The sequence below is a fragment of the Lethenteron reissneri genome, chromosome 32 (genome assembly GCF_015708825.2).
Source record: "Lethenteron reissneri isolate LAM-NWPU_2019-01 chromosome 32, ASM1570882v1, whole genome shotgun sequence".
Lineage (NCBI taxonomy): Eukaryota > Metazoa > Chordata > Hyperoartia > Petromyzontiformes > Petromyzontidae > Lethenteron > Lethenteron reissneri.
The window spans coordinates 1,597,888-1,619,587 of NC_083810.1; the positions used below are offsets into that span (position 1 = coordinate 1,597,888).

Below are 21,700 nucleotides of genomic sequence, written 5' to 3' on the forward strand. Positions count from 1 at the left end.
GGGTTGATACAAAATGTGCATTTTATTGGCACACTGTGGGGAAGTTAAGTGGCTAACAGAGATTGTCCAATTAAGTGGAGCCCCACCATGAGCACAGCAGAAAAACCTCCAATCCGCATTGAGACTGGGAGGCACTCTTTGTCGATGAGCTTTTCATATTATCCATTGAAATCCTGCGATTGGCAATGGCTTAATTACGACAGATGACATCAGCACTAAATGGGACATGATGCAATGCTCAGACTTAGATTATGACGATCATGAAAAACAAAGAAGGCCATGTTTTATACTTTTGAAAGCCAAATGTGTACATGGCTGCACAAATGACCTCGGATAATAAACCAGTGTTATATCGAGATCAAGGCTGGGGGATAAACGGGAAAAAAAGTGCAGATGGACGCTCACACGGCAAAAAACTCCCAGATTGTGTCGGCAATTTCAGAAATGTGTGGAGGTACATTTGAAGCCTTCAGAAATCTTACGACAGAGGTAAATGAGATCTAGAAACACCAAGGGAAGGATTTGAAATGCCAGTGTTTGAGAGAGCAGCAATGCTTTTACGTACGACAATGACAAAGCAATACAAGTGCATGTTCAAACTGGATGACAGCAATTATTCATGTTTATACTCTGTCTTTCATCTAAAGATCACAAAGCACTGTTCACGTGAAATATTTCAACACTCCATACAAAACAAGATCAATCAGAACAACAACAAAAACACGCCTCGTGCGTGGTCAGTGAACGTAAAGAATGCTCAGGATAGCTGCTCGGGATGAGCATGAAACGTTGCAGGCTCAAGGCCTTCTGCTCGATGACCAGGGAGACGTATCAAGGGTTACCCAGACATTGAGGCATTTGGCAGAAAGAAGAAAAACGTCACTGGAGTTATGGACTTTTAAAATCTAGATCGATAACTAATATCTTTAGAACTGATTTTGTGTTTAGTTTGTTGTCCTTATCCCGCACGTCAGATTAGCATGGTTGGCTATGTATGATACGAAAGAAGTTCAAAACACAGTATGTACGTACAAGATTCAGAGGCATCAACGGCATCGATCACAATAACATTGTGTCCTTCGTCTTTGTATGAAATACAGTGGTAGAAATGTAAAAACGTTCCGGTCCCAGAATGAGACCTATTCCTCCTGCAGCAGCCCACGTTCACTGCCGCATCCCATACGTGGAAACATTGCAGAATAGGAAGAGGAACAGTTCCGAAAAGTGCCGGATTGTGTGTTTGATGTTCTGAGATTGTATTTATTTAAATCATTTTGCAGTCGTTCATCTAAACTTAACAAACAAGAATTAGGCATTGCAGCTCCTCGAAAAACGTGAAAGAAAAGAAATACCTCCACAACCTATGGGAGATAAGTAGTCGAGTACAGGTTAAATCAATACCGCGTGACCTGTTTACAATTTACATAGAATAATGTATAACTCCAGCCTGCTAGGGAAGATTGCTGTAATGCCTGTGTCTGTCACGTGGACTTGAGAGAGGCTGTTCGTATGAGTATTGCTGCTGCTTCCACAGCGGCGCGCGCACCAAAGGAGATAGTGGCCGCATCCCATTTCCGCACTGATTGACTCGCATTCCCTGCATACATGGCCTCGAGAGATGGCAGCTGAGAACCATTTGAGTCGTACAGATGTCCTTATTTCTACACCTCTGGCTACCGTATGGAGTTTTAACGAACAACATCAACTTCACGCAAGTATTAAAGCGTGGGTCATTACGCACTTATTAAAAACAAAGACCGCTGCTTGACATCGTACGCTGCATGGGCAAGCGTTGCTAATGAGCACCTACTAAATTCATCAAAAGGCCATCTAGCTGCTGACGTTCACAAATCGAGTCAGGTGCTCGTTTACAGCCGAGCAGACCTAGGGCAGACCCAGGATAGATGTGGAAAGCACTCGAGGCCTACTCCTGACCGTTCTGCTGGAAACTGTCGCGCCAGCAGCTGCCGTGAGCAAGCGACGAATAGGGCTGCACATTTTTTCACCTTTGTTACATTTTACCCTCGGAGCTCCATGACGGCCTGACGGCTGCGCGATGTCCTTGGCTTCACTTACGTGAACGTAGCGTGAACAAGCGTGCACAATGTAGCGCCGTAAAAAGTGGCCATGCGAAGACGCTGGCGTGCGTGCCTGTATGCGCGTGCATGTGTGCATGGGGGTAGCAGCTGTTGCGTCAAATACAGAACCTTACCCAAGGCCACTCTAGCAGCAGAGGCATCGTAATTGATCCAAAAGGAGACCCAGGAGAGGATTGTGATGAGTGTTGACGGCATATAAGTTTGCAGGATGAAATACCCAATGTTCCTTTTTAGCCGGAAGCTGAGAGAAAGCCGGGGATAGGAACCTGGAGAAGAAGAGAGACTTACATTACCATTAAATTATTTAGCCTTCGGAGAGATACAATATTTCACACTGTTGAAAACATTTAAATTAATCAAAACCATGCAATCTTTACTTATCACGTTGTAATATAAATCCAATTATACATTTTCTCAGTTATATTCATAATCAAGTCTAATAACCTCACTTACAATGTTCATTGTTTAATATGCATTCATTTCATTTGACAATGTTACCAACTTATTACATCAAATGTTTTGATATGTCCTTGTAATACATACATGTGCACGTTTTAAGATAAAATTACAAATACTGTTTCAGCCTTCCTGCTGCACGAGCACATCTTCAAGCTGCAACATTGAGTTACAATATGATACAATATTATGCAAGTGCTTGAGAAAACCATTAACTGAGCCTCAAAACTCAGCTTAAGGAGGGCTATACTTGTGAAGTTCGCCCATCATCTTATCGAGTAGTTTTGTAACCGGATGTAACCTGAACATTTCGATAAACGCTACGCGTTTAAATTGGACCTTCTGTATTTCCATTTGAACAGTTTTGGCCTGATCATGAGCTCTGTCACCCGTGTTCTGCATCCTATGATGTGTTTCTGATTCTCTCTGTCCTTGTTTTGTTCATGATGCTTCTTTTTTTCATCGCTCGTTGACCCACATGTAGCCTTTTTGCAATGGCTGGCTTGTCAGCCAGCGACTACGTTTGTACACATATCCTGTAATGTTGTCAAATACCAGTATGATTTTCATCAAGCAATTGTGACCCTATCTTGTATGTTCCTTAAAATCCACTTTTTGTCCGAGATATTTTTTATTCATCATGTTTATGTTGCCAAGCAGGATTGAGCCTGGAGGATGTTTGGATCGGCAATCACCTTGCACAAACAAGTTGTCATTGGATGGCTGCAGAACGATAAGGTCTGGGCAGTCGAGGGCAGTGTGGGTAAAACTCCATTGTTGTACTATACTCCATGTTCCCATATCTATCCTCCCTGCCTTCTCCAACCCATACTATCCAACAAGCTGACATGTGGTAAAATATATCCTGCAACCCGCACGGTGTGGTGAGGCCCTCATTCAGCAGTGGATCTCCAAAAAGCCCACGCAAGTGGGGTCGTATAGGCTTCAATGACATTCCTGTACGATGGTACAGGTCTATAAATAAAACAACATATCTTTGTCCGTGTAAAAATGGGAATGCAGAGTTAATGCAGATGATTTGCCACTACGTGTTAATTGCGATTGGAGCTATATAACATTGCCTTAAAAAAACTGTAACTTTCAGACATGCAAATGTGAAAAAAGGAAAGTTACCATTTTTACCAAAAGTGTTTTTCACCCCCGGGTTTCGCAGTCTAAGCATTGCGAATTTGTAGCAGCCAGGGCACATTTCAACTTTGAGATATTTTATGTCAGCCCCATGAGACCTGATGTGCTGAAGTCAGGCTCAGTGATATTTCCACAGGCCTTTTGGGAACTGAAAATGTATCCCTATCCACTGGAGCCCCCCTCGGCTGTGAATGTATCCAGTCACTAGCACTCGCACTTAGAATGACTCCACATTAGGCAAAGCCAACGGAGCTTATTAAAATATTTTCTAAGTAACTCTACCTTATAAAAAAAAAACTGTTCAGCAATTACTTTAATTTAAGCATCGTTGAGGCACGGACCAGAACATTGAGTAAATAAAAATAGAAAAGAGAAACATAATCAAAGCCAATATCAATCACGATGCTCCCGTCATAATTGAGTGACACAAGTCATTGCGTCGACACCCACGAGCCACTTCCTGCTCCTCCCGCAGTTGTGGGCGGGGGCACACCGTAATGGTGATTCACCGCTAAGGGCAGTGACCTTGAGTGGCCCAAAGGGACATTTGGTGGAGCAGGGTCCACCCCAGATCCCCCTAGCGCTGACCCTGGGCACGCACCAGGAAGGCAATGAGGATCCTGTAGAGAAAACGTGTTTAGAGGTTACCTGTAAGAAATTTCTAACATATGGGATTTCTATACTCACACACAGAAACACAGATCCTCTGTATAGCCTTCACAGACTGTTGGGGCGAGTGCTGTTAGAGAGCATCTATGAAGGCCAGCACAACACACTATGGGTTGAGAATCTAGCACGACACGCCCGTCCGCCTTTGTCACCCCAGTGGTGATGATTCACACATCACACCAGGTACTCATTTGAGGCTGAGTCGACCTAGAGGAAGCCCAAGACCGGTTAAGATAATTATCACTGAAATTGGCCGTAAGTGCGAATTTAACTCGGGTAGCCAGGTTCGTAGCGCAACGTGCTAACTGCTACACTCATACACACTCAAGAGAGAAACTGATCAAACATGCCCAGCAGAAGGGATCCTCCTGAAAAGTGTAAAAATATAAGGAAGGCTTCCCTGAGTAAACAATGGAAGATCATTATTTATTTTTAGTTGAAGAACAATTCTTTAGCCAACATTGCAGGTCACCGAGTAATTGGCTCTGACGTTTAAAGGTCAAATGTTAAATTTATACTCTTAGTTCTTTCGGTAAAGTCACGTAGGTAAAAAATGAAATTCAAATTAATAAAAATCACGACGTTTTGGAGGCAACACAAGCTTCCGTCTTCAGGTGAAACCGTCACAGCAAAATAGCTGTACCTTATAAAGTGGTTGAGGGGGGAGGAGCCAGGAAGGGCAGCGGGGGAGGAGGAGTTGAAAAGTGGTCAATTACTGCTTTTGTTATACTGCTGGGTGAGTAAATGAATTAGATACGATTAAGCCGCTCTTGGTTATGCTGTTTGTGCGCAAGTCACTGTGGGATGAATGGACTCGTGGTCAGGGACGTGTTGCGCAAGTAACTGTGGATGTACATAATAGAAAAGGAGCAGAAATGCCCATGTTTATACCAGTGTTGGCTGACAATAAAGAGTACTGTTAAACGTTAGGGATGTTAACACTCGGTGAAGTAAAATAGTGCCTGTGATATAAGATGGTCCAAAAATGTATAATTAAATCTTTTTTGCATGGTTGATAACATCTTTCCAATGATTACTAAGTTTGTACCCATCATCACGGTTGAAATTATATTTGTGTTTGTATATCTGAATGGCTTCGTGTACAAACCTTTGATGGTAGCCAGAAGGCTTGCAGAGCACCTTAGTCTCGGAGAAAACGATCTCATGAGAGCCCACCGCGTTGTAGCAATGATCGGCAACGGCGGACGACTCAATTTTGCCGTGTTTCAAATCTGACTTGTGCTCGCGGACACGATCAGAGACATGACGTTTCGTTTCCCCAATGTAACAGTCACCACAGCTGCAACTCAGTTTATAGACTCCAGGGTATTGCAAGTCAGGGATGACATCCTTCACAGATGGAATTAGATCACGGATTTTATGTACTGTACTGAATCGGACTTGGATCTTATGTTTGTTTAGAATTTTGGAGATCTTTTTGGTCACGCCTGCTATGTATGGTAACGTGACAGTTTTGATCGGAGTTTCAAGTGGCTGTTTCTGTATGGTGGGAGAAACAGCTTGGCGGATGGTGCGTTCAGAGTATCCGTTCATCCTGAGGACCCGATGTACATGTCTCAATTCACTGGCCAGGTGGTGTTGGTCAGAAATGCCATGAGCTCTGTGGTATAGCGTTTTGATGAGAGAATTCTTTTGAGATGGGTGGTGGTGAGAATCCGGTTTCAAGTAGGAATCTGTGTGGGTGGCTTTCCTGTAAACCGAATGTCCCAAGGATCCATCAGGTCTCCTTTCAAACAGAATATCTAAGAATGGTAGTTTGCCATCTTTCTCCACTTCCATGGTGAATCTGATGGATGTCTGGAATTGATGTGGTCTAAGAAGTGGTTCAATGCTGAGAGGCCATGTGGCCAAATGACGAAAGTATCATCCACATACCTCTTCCACAGGGAAGGACGCAGGGTGGATGTCTGGATGGCGTCTGATTCAAACTTTTCCATGAACATGTTGGCTATCACTGGTGACAAGGGGGAGCCCATAGGGGTGCCCTCATTCTGTTTGTAGAAGGTGCCATTCCAGGTAAAATAAGTGTTGGTGAGGCAATGCCTCACCAGCGCAGGTACATCCGAATTCAATCCATGTTGGACCAAATCCTCAATTATTGTTAGGGTATCAGGCACTGGAACTTTGGTAAACAGAGATACTACATCAAAACTATGCCATTGAGCAACCTCCAAAATATGTGAGTACACTTTAGGGTTGTAGCCCAAAGTAATGTAAATATGAGCAGAACTAGTGTCAGTCAACACTCACTTTCGATCATCCATACAAGATTGTTAAACGTGATGGATCATGTTGGTTGCATAGTACAAATACAAACTAAAAACTCACTACCTTTCTGAGTCACACTGCCTTTATGTGAGAATACATCTAAAGTACTTAGCTAAAAATAGTATAATAAGGGAACACTCACCAAAATGTCAGCCAATCATATATTCTTATATACCAGTGTTGATGACAAGGTGGTGTGAATCTAACTTCATTTCAGTTAGGATGAAGGCAGAGGAATGGCCCAGGATGGGTATTTCCAAACACCTCATCTTCATTCAAGATAACAGGCTGAAATACCGAAACAGCAAACGGTGACCCATGGCTCGTTATGTTTTTTACCTCTTGACTAAGATGTGCCTGTGGCACATCAGTGGCCAAGACTGCCGTGCGTATTGAGCCAGAGGGCCGCCGTCCACGCGGACGTCCGAAGAAGCGATGGATGGACCGAATAAAGGAAGACATGAAGACGGTCAACGCATCCCCTGAAGATGCCCTGGACCGAGCCAAATGGAGAAGACAATGCCGAAAAGCGGACCCTGCGCCACAGCGGGAACAACGCTAGGAAGAAGAAGACTAAGATGTGCCTCGTTTTTTACACTTCCAAGACAAGGGTGCTGGTTAGAGACGCAGGTGCTGGAGTGGTGAACTACTCACCTGTGGCAAACACCACGAGGGTGGAGACGAGACGGAACTCCATGATGGAGAACTGTGGCAGCTCAATCTCGCTCACTCCCGTCACCGCCGCGTCTCCTCCACGCCAGTAGAAGCCGATGTCGTCCATGGTGTAGCCATCTGCAGCGGTCGCCCACAAAACGCAGCCACAGATGTTGAAAAAGGCCTGTAGCTACAGCTGCTGTTTGCTTCCTAAGTGATGAAGGCCACAGGTCGGTTGCCACCTACATATTTTTTTAATCAAGTTCAAAGGCCCAAAAAATAAACCTAACACATTTCCCGTACGTATATAACGAAATCAGAAGAGAACTCCTCAAAACGGAGATCAGTTAAGAACACTATGGGTTCACCACAGTTGGGCCATAGATGGGAATCAGCAGATTCACGGGGAAGGAAAAGAAAGGGAAGAGAGGAAGGGAAAATAACGTAACCAATACATTGAAAATAACATGAATGCTATGTCTAGGTCTACTTTTCTTGCTCCCTCTTAGGAACAACGATTGCCAGGCTCTCACTTTAATGTTTCCACGTCCTAGATCCCGCCTCCCTCCCCAGCCCCCATTACTCCGACCACTCACACAGGGTTCAGTAGACAGAGACCATGTCGCCTCATGCTGCGATTCCTTCCCTTGCAGTGTATAGCCCAGGTGTTATAATCCTAAAGGCAAGGATAATTATCGCGCCACAAACCCCAAGCAAGGGCTTTCATGAGCTTTACAATTCACCAGGATCGTCTTTCTTGTCACAAATTTAAAACATTTGAAGCAGAGCATGTTGATGTCGTGATACTCCCCCCTTTGGTGTCAAGCCCCACAGAATTGAGTCGACTGAGGTGCTTACCACGAATCCGGTTATAGTCTGATATGTCATGGTAACATTCCGAGATGTCTGAGAACGTCCAGAAGGCGCGTATGTACTGTGTGTTTGTAATATGCCTTACGGGCACCTAGGGCGATCTGGAGAAGATTTCATACGATTTGGCTCTGTCATTGGACAGTGAGGTCCAATGCATGAACTTGAACTGAATGCTTTTCAATGGGAGCCACCTGGGTACTGCCGCTGGGGCCCGCCATATCTGTGGTCATCTCTGGTGGGGAATGTCCTCTCCCAGCAACCTTTCCCACAACTTTATAGTTTTGGGTCTGACTCGGTTTCCGCCATTGTCAATTAGGTGATACGCCTCCACCAAATTAGTATTTTTTTGCTTTTTGTCCGCAAGCCAATCCACAATGCGGTGAGAGCTATAGTCAAAGTAATTTTTGAAGCTTTACTGATGGCACCTCTTATCTGAAGATATCTATAGAGGTGTGTCTGCGGAACACCATAATGTGCCTGCATTTTCTGGAACGATTTCACCTTCCCTTCCTTGGTCAGAACGTCCCCCACCCTTTCAAAGCCAGTTGCTCTCCAACCAGGCCAGTTAATCCCTGTGCCCTCTGATTTTCAAATATGGGTTGCCCCAAAGAGGGCACTGTCTTTGCATTAAGGAGGGGAAGGAGATTTGCTTATCCCTGCATATCCCCAGGGTCCTGGAGACCGTCAATATCGGCCTGAGACCACGCAGCCTATCTTTAACAGGGCCGAAGGCAATCCCTGCAAGTGACCAGAGGCTCACATAGCCCTCCTGCCCATCTCTTCCCTATCCCTTTTCTTTACAGGTGAATCAAGTGCATTATTTTCTGCAGTGCAATTGCTTTGTGGTATTCCAAGAAATCGGGGAGGGCCATGCCCCCCTCACTCCTGGATAAGGTAAGGGGATTTAATAAATTCGGAATATTTAGTTGTTCCACATCTACGCATGAGGCAATATGCGAGTGAAGCGTTTAAAAGAAAGCCTTTGGGAATGTGGGTGGGTATTGGAGCTTCGGTAAGACCACCTTCTTCATTAAGTGTGTCCTATTAGAAAAAAAGAAAGGGAAATATCTGAACATACGTACCTCCAGTGAGGTAGATATTTCTTGAAGAATGGGAGGGGACATTTTTTCTTCCGGAATAGGTGACGTACGAGATGAAGGGATAATTACCCCCAGGTATATTATTTGTGCTGGACGCCACCTAAAGGGCAGACGTCCTTCCAGTGGTTTCGGGGATATGTGGGGAGGGGTGTTGTTGGGTCTTAAATGTGGAACGGCATAATTTTTTCTACTGTGGAGATGGTCAAGAAGATATATAACATGGTCAGTTACCGAGACCTAACGAGACAGGAATTCACTTCGGAGGGTTACGTCGTGAACACAGATTCTCACGTGACGACAAAGTATCAAAAAATCAATCGCATGGCAGACAACAACAAAATTGATTTCTGGAAAGCTTTTTGATAATGCACATAGAGATTCCACTTTGGAACACAGTAGAGGGCATGAACAGTCTACACAAAGGCAGCCATCGTCACGCAGTTAAACCCGGATTTCAACAAGGGTAGCCGTTTTTTTTTTCAAGTTGCCGCAGATGTTTGTCAGGGCCGCATCTTGTCGTCTCCTCCAGCTGCTGATATCGTGACTGAGTGATGAGAAGAGCAACGCCAGCATTGGCAACAACCAGCAAATCAGCACCTGCCACTTCAGACAGCTCAACGGCGAATATGAATGACTCGACGCAATTGCAGACAAGATTAGGGTCACGAAGATTGGACTATGGAATTATGGCATTAGAGTGTGGAAGTGAATAGAGATAGAACAGACCCACGATTTCTGCTGCCTGGGATGTAACATATCAAGCAATGGTAGACACAACGGAGAAATAAGAATCGGGGTTAGATTGGCAAATGCCACATCTGTGAAGCTTACCGATGTATGGGACGACACAGGGTTTTGTGGAGCTGAGATTGTTGTAATTGCAGAAAGGTTGGAATAAGCCCAACATGACCAGCTCAGGTGGAATGCTACACAGACCTACGGTAGCGAGATGTTAACTACCTTGCCTGGTATGGAGGAGGTCGTGGCCTCGATCTGGAGCCTGATGCCTGTATTTTTGGAATTTGCATGTTTTTTCCGTGATCGCGTGGATTTTTATCCGGGTCCACATTCATAATAAAGATTCCTTTAAAGTATTTGGCTGTTATCAATTTTTACGTAATAAGCCATTTCATTGAGCTATAATCTGTGGCCAGGTCCCTTCTGAAAAAAGAGCTATATAGCTCAGTCGGCATTACCTAGTGAAATAAAAATAGATTATAGTTTCATCTTTTTAGTAACGAGCAAGTCTGCCAAGTAACAATAATCGATTAATCACATCGATCACCAAAGAATACCGCCTAAAGTGGCTGAATACGTGCACTGCATGGCTTCGAACATTAAGGTGCATCAGCAATTGACGTTGGTTGTGCTGAAAACGAGCTGGAGCCAAATGGTGTAAAATTACACGGCACCCAGAAATGTCATATGGAAATGACCGCGACGGGTTTCAACACGCTAACAACGTTCACGGTGTGTACACAAAATCTCTCAGTCTCGTGCATTATGCAAAACCACCAGTTCCTGAAGAATAGCACTGTGGCCATCTTGTAGTAAGTAACCATCAATAAATGGAGCAGCAACATGTGAGCAACAGACAGCCAGCAGTGAGACAAAGGTAGAACAATTTCATGCTTATTAGGACTGATGAGTACCATCACCAATGCTCACTGCTACTAAGTTTAGGTCTGGGAAGTTCGCATATGTAGAGACCCCACTTCGACACAATGGAAACCCATTATTTTGCTTGATGGCAATACAAATTGACATCTGTAAGTGACAAAAAAAACATCACTCCGGAAAATGTGCAAGATAAGCTCCCGACTGATGGCACAAGGCCGTGATGAGAGGATGAATCGGGATGCCCGATTCGTCAGTCCAACAGGATGGACTAAACAAAGTCAAGGTCTGTGGAGCTGGTGGGGTGTCCATGAGTTGGTGCACAGAACAGCTGCTTGTACGTGGAGTGGCCGCCGCCGGTGTGCATCAAGAGCAGGGATTATCAAGGTGCTTGTGCACAGAGCAGGCACTTCGATATAACAACACAGATATGTGTCGCATGGACCCGAGCGACTCGTGTACTGGAGTGACGAGTGTACAGGAGTGTCGCGTGTACAGGAGTGTTGCGTTTACAGGAGTGTTGCATGTATGGAGGTTTCTGTTGCGAGGGATTTTCTTAGCATCTGCAGACCTGAATTAGAGCGGGCACTGTGAGCGTGTGTGTGTGTTTAGCTGGTATAAAAATGCACGGAGCATAGATTACTGGTGTCCTTGTCCGCTGAAGCAGAAGTGTCCATGTTTACATGAAGAGAGCACGGGTTTTTTGTATGAATGTATGTATGTTGAACTCCTTTCACACCATACATAGCCGGCCATGCTAATCAGAGGTGCGAAATCGGAGGTGTACAGCTGTGCGTATGCATTACATTATTTTGTATTTATTACGTGTGTACTTTTTGTTGACTCCCAGAGACAGAATGATTCAGAAGTATCGGAAACCACATATCATTATTTTCCTGGTTATAATCAGGAAAGTTCCAGAACCAGCACCAACAGCTGCTCAAGCTCTGTGGTCCGAGATTAAGGTGTTTGGCCTAATCCATTAATGAGAGTTAATATACTGAGATGGCTCTACTAAAGATCACTGATGAGTTCGACAACTTCATGGATGATCGGTGCGCTGCAGCGTTGGTTGGACTTGATCTAGATTTGAAGCTTTCGTGACTGCAAGGATTCATACTCTTAGTTCTTTCGGTAAAGTCACGTAGGTAAAAAATGAAATTAAAATTAATAAAAATAAAATAAAAATCACGACGTTTCGGAGGCAACACAAGTCTTCGTCATCAGGTGGAACCGTCACAGCCAGATTTGCTGCATCAAGTGAGGCAGGGATTCAAGATGCAAGCTCTTAAATACAAGTTAAGGGGGAGGAGAGGGGGGGGGAGTTTATCAGAATGTGGTAGCCAATGAATGGGACGTATGGGAGGGGGGGGCTAAAAGAGGGCACGAGGTGCTCGTAGGCGTCGACGTGAAGTGTTTGTGCGCAAGTCACTGTTGTTGCACATGATAACGTATTGGAAGGGGGGGGGGGCTAAAAGAGAGCACGGGGTGCAAGTGTACGTGGACATGCCTGTGCACAAGCACCTGTTGATGCACATGATAGAAAATAACGAAAATGCCCATATTTATACCAGTGTTGGCTGACAATAAAAAGAGTAATGTTAAACGCTGGGGATGTTAACACTCGGTAAAGTAAAATAGTGCCTGTCAGATAAGATGGTCCAAAAATGTGTAGTTAAATCTTTTTTACATGGTTAATAACATCTTTCCAATGATTACTAAGTTTGTACCCATCATCACGGTTGAAATTATGTTTGTGTTTGTATATCTGAATGGCTTCGTGTACAAACCTTTTATGGTAGCCAGAGGGTTTGCAGATCACCTTAGTCTTTTTTTTTATTAATTTTAATTTCATTTCTTACCTACGTGACTTTACCGAAAGAACTAAGAGTATGGACTTGATCTCTCAACCGCCTTCAACACCATTGAAATACTCATCGGGTGGATAAGGTCAAGGTTCGGTGTATCGGGTACAGCACTGGGGTGATTGAGTCATGTCTATGTAGTGGGTTCACTGAGAGAAACACACTAACTCAGGAGGCAATACGTTTATTTTACGGACCACAACGGGATAACTACATAAATCGGGTCAGGACAGTCGGCACACTGCCTGACCCACTATGCCGAGCATGAAGACCGAGACCCAGGGGAAGAGGTAGCACGGCGGACTCCATTCCAGCAAACAGCCCCGACCCAGCCTCGGGACCTCCCTTTTATGCCCCCCAGTGTGGCCTGGCTCCGTCCTTGGCCACACCACCTTCTGGAACCTACCAGAAGGTTCTGGGCCATACCCCACGTGTCCCTTCTGTCACCTTTGGCACACATCCTTACCCTGGCTTATCACGTGCCCTTGCCACCCAACCGGGTCTGCTACGTCCTCAGATGCCTCCTCTCTGCCAGCCACCAGCACTACACCCCCCAGGGACCCGTTCCATGACATTGCCTTGCACTATAAATATTCTTTAATTCTTTTGGTAAAGTCACATAGATTTAAAAATAAATGTGAATAAATTTTTTTAAATAAAATAATAATACAAATAATAAAAACATGTTCTACTGGCAGAGAGGGCTACTACACTCCCTGTTCCCCTCTCTACCAGTAACTGGGGCTAGGCACCGTAGTGACCCATTCTATGTCACTACATCACCCCCCCCCCCCCCCCTTATAAAACTCAGCCATCCCGGCTGACCTCCATACCTTAAATAACAGGACGATCTACTTCCAACAACAAATTCCAATAATAACGACAAAAACAATATCCATCGACAAGAACAATACGTACAATTATAGAAGAAGATTTTAACAAAAACATCCACGAACATACAATAACGAACCCAACCCCCAGACAATGTACACCACCCAACACCCATCAGTGTGTCACAATCCACGATCACAGGAAGGACCAAGTTCAACCGGTAACACAATCCGGCTCGTGTATGCGACCCCCGACAGACGGCATTGGGATAAATAGGACACTGCATGTGGTTTATTTAAAATAGATGGATTTCAAACGGGTCCTCGTCATCGGACCCCCAGGTGCGGCAGAGCAGTTGGCACAATGATGCCATGACACAGCATCTCCCTATCCCACCTCATCAGCAGTCCCCCTTTGGGGACCACCAGGGACATTCCTTGTCGCCCCTTTCCACCCTCTGCCTTCCTGACACGGCGCCGCAATTTCAACAAGGAGACGTCTTCTGCCTGGAGGCGCCCCCACTCCTTGAGTGCGAGAGCGATCGTGCTATCACACGCGTCGGCCATGTTAGGTGGTAGGACATACACCGACGCCATAACAGTGTGCAATAAACCTGCCTCCGCAGGTTTACAGCACCCAGCACCCGTAAGACATGCACACTGGTTCTTTGGCGGCAGTCACGAAAGTGCATCTGCATTGCAGTGGTGGACACCTTTCCTATAGACGACTGTAAATGAGTAATCCTGTAGGATCTCTAACCATCTAGGAAGTTGCCCAGATGACTGTTCAACCCACAGTATATATTGGAGAGCCGCATGGTCTGTGCATATTCCGAATTTTCTACAATAAAGGTACGGACAGTATTGTTGCACAAAATTAACAATGGCCAGTCACTCTCGGCGCGTCACAGTGGCGCTGCTCTGCAGGGGACAGTACTTAACTCCCATAAGCGACCACGCTCTCCACCACATTCACAACCTGAGATAGTACAGCGCTGGCGTCCGTGTCCAGGATGAACGGCAATTAAAAATTGGGGTACCGAAGGGGAGACGCGTTGAACAGGCTGTTATGCAGCATGACAAATGCAGCCTCCGCCCCCCACAAAAATTTGTGACCCTTTGCAGTGAGAACATGGAGATGTTTCACAATTGTGGCGAACCCCAGGACGCGAACCCTACAAAGCTGCGCACCTCACCCACCGACGTGGGAGTTGGTCATGTGCGCACACATGCCATTTTGTCCAGGTCTGTGGCTATCCCAGATTCGCTAACGATATGCCAAAGGTACTGAATCGACCTTTTCAAGAGGTGGCATTTCCGTGGCTTAAACTTAAAATCAACTGACCGCATCTTGACAAAAACTGCTCGCAATTACTGTAAATGTTCCTTGGACGTTCGTCCAAAACAATCACATCGTTGAGAAAAATCAGACACGAATCCCATTGGAGTCCTGACAATACCAACTCCATGAGTCTCTGGAACATGGCTGGAGCCAAGTAGAGTCCCATCGGGAGGCAGTTAAATTGAAACAACCCTTGGGGTGCACGAAATGCAGTCTTAGGTTTTGAACTCTCATCCAGAGGCAATTGCCAGAACCTCGACAGCAATTCGAGGGTGGAGAAGAACCACACACCCGATAGGGCATCCAATGAGTCGTCCATTCGTGGGAGCAAGTTCGCATCCACCATTGAAACCTTATTAAGCTTTCGGAAATCCAGCAAAATCTAAAACTCCCATCCTGCTTCTTAACAAGGACAATGGGAGCCCCCCACGACTGTTGGACGGGGAAATGATATCTGCGGCCAACATCTCGTCGACCACCTGTCGAACATGGTCCTTCTCTTTCGCTCCACGTATCAATGTGGTGATGCATCAGGGATCTGCGGCCCATGTAATACTTCCCTTTACTGAAGACATCAGAAAATTATCTGAGAAGTGCGCACAACTGGGCCCTCTGTTCCCTAGATAAATCGGGGTTTTCGGAGCAAAGCGCATATAACCAGGAATCGTCTGTCTTCCCTCCACGCTTCACTGCAGCTATGATTCGGGCAATCCCACCTTTGGTTCCCTCACAACACGCGGCTCTCGTGTGAGCCAGGACTGTACCCGCCTGTATTACTGTGGCACCCAGACTTGGATAAAAGGTTGCTGGTCATTCCTAACAATAGTTTGCGCTCCGACCAGCATAAGGCCCTAGGCCGCTTTGTTCGAAGGTGTTAAAAGAAACCCCTCCACAGTGATTTCCTGGTCGAGCTGCTTGCGCAGCTGTAAGGGTACAAGCATCTGCGCACCAGGGTGAATTTGAACAGTTTCCCTCACTAGGGCTTGATCCGTAGCATTAGCCATACACAATCGAGTCAGGGAAAACAAAAAAGCCAATTGGAGGCCGGAAGGCAACTCAATGCACCCTTGATCTACTAAGATCTTAAAGGGCATCCTCCCAAAAACATCGGTCCCTAACAGACAGGGTACAGCCAATTATTTTGAAACTAGCACCGGACCTGTCATTGAATTTCTCCAATATTGATTGTTGCTGATATCTGTCCAATGATACCCAAAGAGCCACCATTAGCAGCAAAACTCGGTCTTCCCACGGGACTCAGATCACTCGAATTCTGCAGCAAGATTTTATAAATCATTTCCAAAATGATGGTAGCAGATGCTCCTGTATCAATGAGCACCTGCACCTCAACACCCTGCACGATCCCAATGACTGCCGATGATCCCGCCGCTGCAGCGATATGATGCCCAACGCCGACCACTGACCTGGATGTCGCGGCCATCTGCCACCCGCGTAAACCCGATTCTCACCCTCTGTAAAATGGTGAGGAGTACACTAATCTGACCTGGCACGCGAACAAGATGCATGAGGTTACCGTGACGGCCGGGTTTGTGATGCATCGCGACTCGCCTGTGGACTCAGAGGAGTGGAGGTCGGTAGTGTGGAAGATGACGCCGTCGTGGAGAATTCCCCTGGTTGGCATGGCATCGCCTAGAGATGTGACTCAGCAGGCCACACTTAAAACAGATGAAGGAAGCACTCCTTCTACGAAGAAGAGTCCCACGCCGTTGGTCTCGCTCCCCTCGCCGATCTGTATCACTTTTCCTGATGCACAGAGTTGGGGGGACTCTGTGCCTTCAGGCACATCCGTATTCTCCGAAAGTCCTGCGCAAGCAGCCAGTGTGCTTGAATGCATTGCACAACCTTGAGTGAAGATAAGTTGTCCTCTTCCGTGGCGGGCAGGAACACATTCAATTCTTGGGCCAGCATCAACATTCTAGATTTGAAGCTTTCGTGACTGCAATGATTCATACTCTTAGGTTTTTTCGGTAAAGTCACGTAGGTAAAAAATAAAAATAATAATAGAAAAATAATAATAAATCACGACGTTTCGGAGGCAACACAAGTCTCCGTCTTCAGGTAGAACCATCACAGCTAAATTTACTGTATCAAGTGAAGAAAAATCCAAGAGACAAGCTCTTAAATACAAGTTAAGGGGGAGGGGGGAGGGGCTTATCTGAATGTGGTCGCCAGGGAATGGAACGGTCGGGTGGGGGGGGCGGGGCTAGAAGGGAAGAATTGGTATGTATTATTATTTTATTTCTATTATTATTTTTATTTTATTTTTTACTTACGTGACTTTACCGAAAAAAAACCTAAGAGTACAACATCAACATGCGCTCCAGCACCAAAGAGTCCAACCCTGCTTGCTCCATCTTGGAGTAGGTGGCTTGCGCCAGTGACATCAACGCGCTGCGGAAGATGAGGGGCGTCTCGATCTCCCCCCTGTCTTCGCGTAGCAAACTTCTGCCGCACATTGAATGGCGGGTCGGAGATAGCCGGCATCTGGGCGAAGGCGTGCGGCAGTGTCACTCTATCAGCGGGATGGAGTAAAATTCCGCCAAGGCGTCGTTGTCCAAGGTGGCCGGGAGCGCCCATAGCGCCTCCACATCGGTCAATCTGGCAAGTTCGCAAGTGGTGGTAAAACGCCACTGAAATGCAGCCCAATCACCTCCTGCGGCAGTAAATTCTCTCACAAATGGCAGCCGCTTCTTAAGGGATGGCAGATCGAATTTGGTAGGAGTCGTTCCGCGCCCAGCCGTTAAGATGGCGGCCGCCCACGCGAGCTGGAGCTCCCCCACTTCCCGCGCTCGGCAGCCAACAGCGATGGAGCTGTCTGGACACGGCTTTTGCACTCCTGTGTCTTCCTCCGGCTCTTCCATGTCCAACTCCGCCACCAACACTGCTGCTGCGGACAACAGGTCCGCGAGGCGGGCACTACGCATCCGGCATGCTCATTCCGACGACGGTAGCACGGAGATGTCGGTTTCCTGCTGCTGTTCCGCTGGGAGGACCGCCTCAGGAAAATTTTCCGGGGTCGCAGTCCCCGGAGCTGTCTGGGGAATCACTTCCCCACTGTCTTCCTCATCCGAAGACATCATGGCGAGAAGTTTCTTTCTCGTGAGCATCGCACACCACTAGAAGTTTCCGCTATTTCAACATATGTTGCTCCAATCGCCGATATCATCTCATCGCGTGACATTAAGTTCCAGAAGAAATAGTGATCATGTGCAAAATATAGTCAGCTCCTAAAATGTTAATATCAGCACTCTATAGCACATTCGACCACTTTTGAGTTGTGACATAGCCAACACGGTGGCATGTAGCATAGTATCGACAAGGCTAGATTTTAGCAACCCACTACTCTACGAGACGTCTGGCAAAATTAAGACAGAATATGAGAACGTGGGATGAGATTAGGAAACTTCGGAACAGCGCGTTTGATAGAGGCAGCAACATCCCGAAGAGTCACGCAGACACGGGGGGAGACCCACGCACAGCAATGGGATGGTAATGGCCAATAAATAAAATAAGAATATATTATTTTTTGTTACAACATAAATACAGCATGTTTATATGGTCAACATTTAAATGTTACATTTCCGCACAGTTGTGTTTCTGGGCAAGGAAATGCATTACTCCAATGACAAAAGATCGCCTCTGGGGGTGTGGTGCAGTAATGAAACCGTGTTGTTTATCCGGACGAAGCGAGCTGGTGGAGGCAGCGTGCGTGCTAACAAGACCGGCCGGCCGGCACGGGGGCCTCTACTCAACAGCGGCGGCTTGTATACATACATACAAACAGACATGGCGTCTACCCCAATTACAACAACAATAATACAAATTCATGGCTGTCTTTACAGGGCTAGAATAATCATTGGTTAGGGAACGTTGTGGCCTTTAATTGTGTGTTTGATTTGGATACGGGAAATCCACTCCGGTTTGCATGGAAATGTTTAGAATATTTGTAGGCATTTGTCAATTAAAACACACTGTATATTAATTATTTGTAGGAATAAACTAATTTAAATTAAAATGGCAAATTACAGTATGCTACGAAACTTCATGATACATTATAATTGCACTGAAAATTGTAATACACACTGCAAAAAAAGATTATCTGATTAACGTGATTTTTTTTTATAAAACAGAACACCAAAATATTATTGAGACATTGACTAAAAACGTCCCGTACAATGTTGTAGATCAGTTTCCCAAAGACTCCTTGAGTCCAGTCTCCACCACACACAGGCCCCCACCATCACCACAACTGCAATCCCCGACAACAGTCCATACCCGCCCCATCAATTCCCATCAGCGCCATCATCAAAACATGGGTGACACTGAATTCAAGCTTCGTGTTTGGTTCTGGCCAAGTAATAACGAGCATTGCAGTCTGGCAGAGTGGACTAGAGCATGAGCATTGCAGTCTGGCAGAGTGGACTAGAGCATGAGCATTGCAGTCTGACAGTGTGGACTAGAGCATTGAGCATTGCAGTCTGGCAGAGTGGACTAGAGCATGAGCATTGCAGTTTGGCAGTGTGGACTAGAGCATGAGCATTGCAGTCTGGCAGAGTGGACTAAAGCATGAGCATTGCAGTCTGGCAGTGTGGACTAGAGCATTGAGCATTGCAGTCTGGCAGAGTGGACTAGAGCATGAGCATTGCAGTCTGGCAGTGTGAACTAGAGCATGAGCATTGCAGTCTGGCAGAGTGGACTAGAGCATGAGCATTGCAGTCTGGCAGTGTGGACTAGAGCATGAGCATTGCAGTTTGGCAGAGTGGACTAGAGCATGAGCATTGCAGTTTGGCAGTGTGGACTAGAGCATGAGCATTGCAGTCTGGCAGAGTGGACTAGAGCATGAGCATTGCAGTCTGGCAGTGTGGACTAGAGCATTGAGCATTGCCGTCTGGCAGAGTGGACTAGAGCATGAGCATTGCAGTTTGGCAGTGTGGACTAGAACATGAGCATTGCAGTCTGGCAGTGTGGACTAGAGCATGAGCATTGCAGTCTGGCAGAGTGGACTAGAGCATTGAGCATTGCAGTCTGGCAGAGTGGACTAGAGCATGAGCATTGCAGTTTGGCAGTGTGGACTAGAGCATGAGCATTGCAGTCTGGCAGAGTGGACTAGAGCATGAGCATTGCAGTCTGGCAGAGTGGACTAGAGCATTTAGCATTGCAGTCTGGCAGAGTGGACTAGAGCATGAGCATTGCAGTCTGGCAGTGTGGACTAGAGCATGAGCATTGCAGTCTGGCAGAGTGGACTAGAGCATGAGCATTGCAGTCTGGCAGTGTGGACTGGAGCATTGAGTATTGCAGTCTGGCAGAGTGGACTAGAGCATGAGCATTGCAGTCTGGCAGAGTGGACTAGAGCATGAGCATTGCAGTCTGGCAGTGTGGACTAGAGCATTGAGCATTGCAGTCTGGCAGAGTGGACTAGAGCATGAGCATTGCAGTCTGGCAGTGTGGACTAGAGCATGAGCATTGCAGTCTGGCAGAGTGGACTAGAGCATGAGCATTGCAGTCTGGCAGAGTGGACTAGAGCATGAGCATTGCAGTCTGGCAGTGTGGACTAGAGCATGAGCATTGCAGTCTGGCAGAGTGGACTAGAGCATGAGCATTGCAGTCTGGCAGAGTGGACTAGAGCATGAGCATTGCAGTCTGGCAGAGTGGACTAGAGCATGAGCATTGCAGTCTGGCAGAGTGGACTAGAGCATGAGCATTGCAGTCTGGCAGAGTGGACTAGAGCATTTAGCATTGCAGTCTGGCAGTGTGGGCTAGAGCATGAGCATTGCAGTCTGGCAGAGTGGACTAGAGCATGAGCATTGCAGTCTGGCAGAGTGGACTAGAGCATGAGCATTGCAGTCTGGCAGTGTGGACTAGAGCATGAACATTGCAGTCTGGCAGAGTGGACTAGAGCATGAGCATTGCAGTCTGGCAGAGTGGACTAGAGCATGAGCATTGCAGTCTGGCAGAGTGGACTAGAGCATTTAGCATTGCAGTCTGGCAGAGTGGACTAGAGCATGAGCATTGCAGTCTGGCAGAGTGGACTAGAGCATGAGCATTGCAGTCTGGCAGAGTGGACTAGAGCATGAGCATTGCAGTCTGGCAGAGTAGACTAGAGCATGAGCATTGCAGTCTGGCAGAGTGGACTAGAGCATTTAGCATTGCAGTCTGGCAGAGTGGACTAGAGCATGAGCATTGCAGTCTGGCAGAGTGGACTAGAGCATGAGCATTGCAGTCTGGCAGTGTGGACTGGAGCATTGAGTATTGCAGTCTGGCAGAGTGGACTAGAGCATGAGCATTGCAGTCTGGCAGAGTGGACTAGAGCATGAGCATTGCAGTCTGGCAGTGTGGACTAGAGCATTGAGCATTGCAGTCTGGCAGAGTGGACTAGAGCATGAGCATTGCAGTCTGGCAGTGTGGACTAGAGCATGAGCATTGCAGTCTGGCAGAGTGGACTAGAGCATGAGCATTGCAGTCTGGCAGAGTGGACTAGAGCATGAGCATTGCAGTCTGGCAGTGTGGACTAGAGCATGAGCATTGCAGTCTGGCAGAGTGGACTAGAGCATGAGCATTGCAGTCTGGCAGAGTGGACTAGAGCATGAGCATTGCAGTCTGGCAGAGTGGACTAGAGCATGAGCATTGCAGTCTGGCAGAGTGGACTAGAGCATGAGCATTGCAGTCTGGCAGAGTGGACTAGAGCATTTAGCATTGCAGTCTGGCAGTGTGGACTAGAGCATGAGCATTGCAGTCT

At 46.5% G+C, this 21,700-nt stretch overlaps 1 protein-coding gene across 3 annotated transcripts in view; it reads right to left on the reverse strand.

Moving 5' to 3' along the window:
* Positions 1-21,700, reverse strand: part of LOC133349882 (gamma-aminobutyric acid receptor subunit beta-3-like) — a 291,199-nt gene that overhangs the window by 43,156 nt on the left and 226,343 nt on the right. For all 3 annotated transcript variants that reach the window (XM_061563712.1, XM_061563711.1, XM_061563713.1), the window contains 2 exons: positions 7,317-7,454; positions 2,213-2,365 (listed from right to left, as the gene is read on the reverse strand). In XM_061563712.1, coding sequence (XP_061419696.1) covers positions 2,213-2,365; positions 7,317-7,454 — 291 coding nt within the window. The remainder of the gene's footprint in view (positions 1-2,212; positions 2,366-7,316; positions 7,455-21,700) is intronic.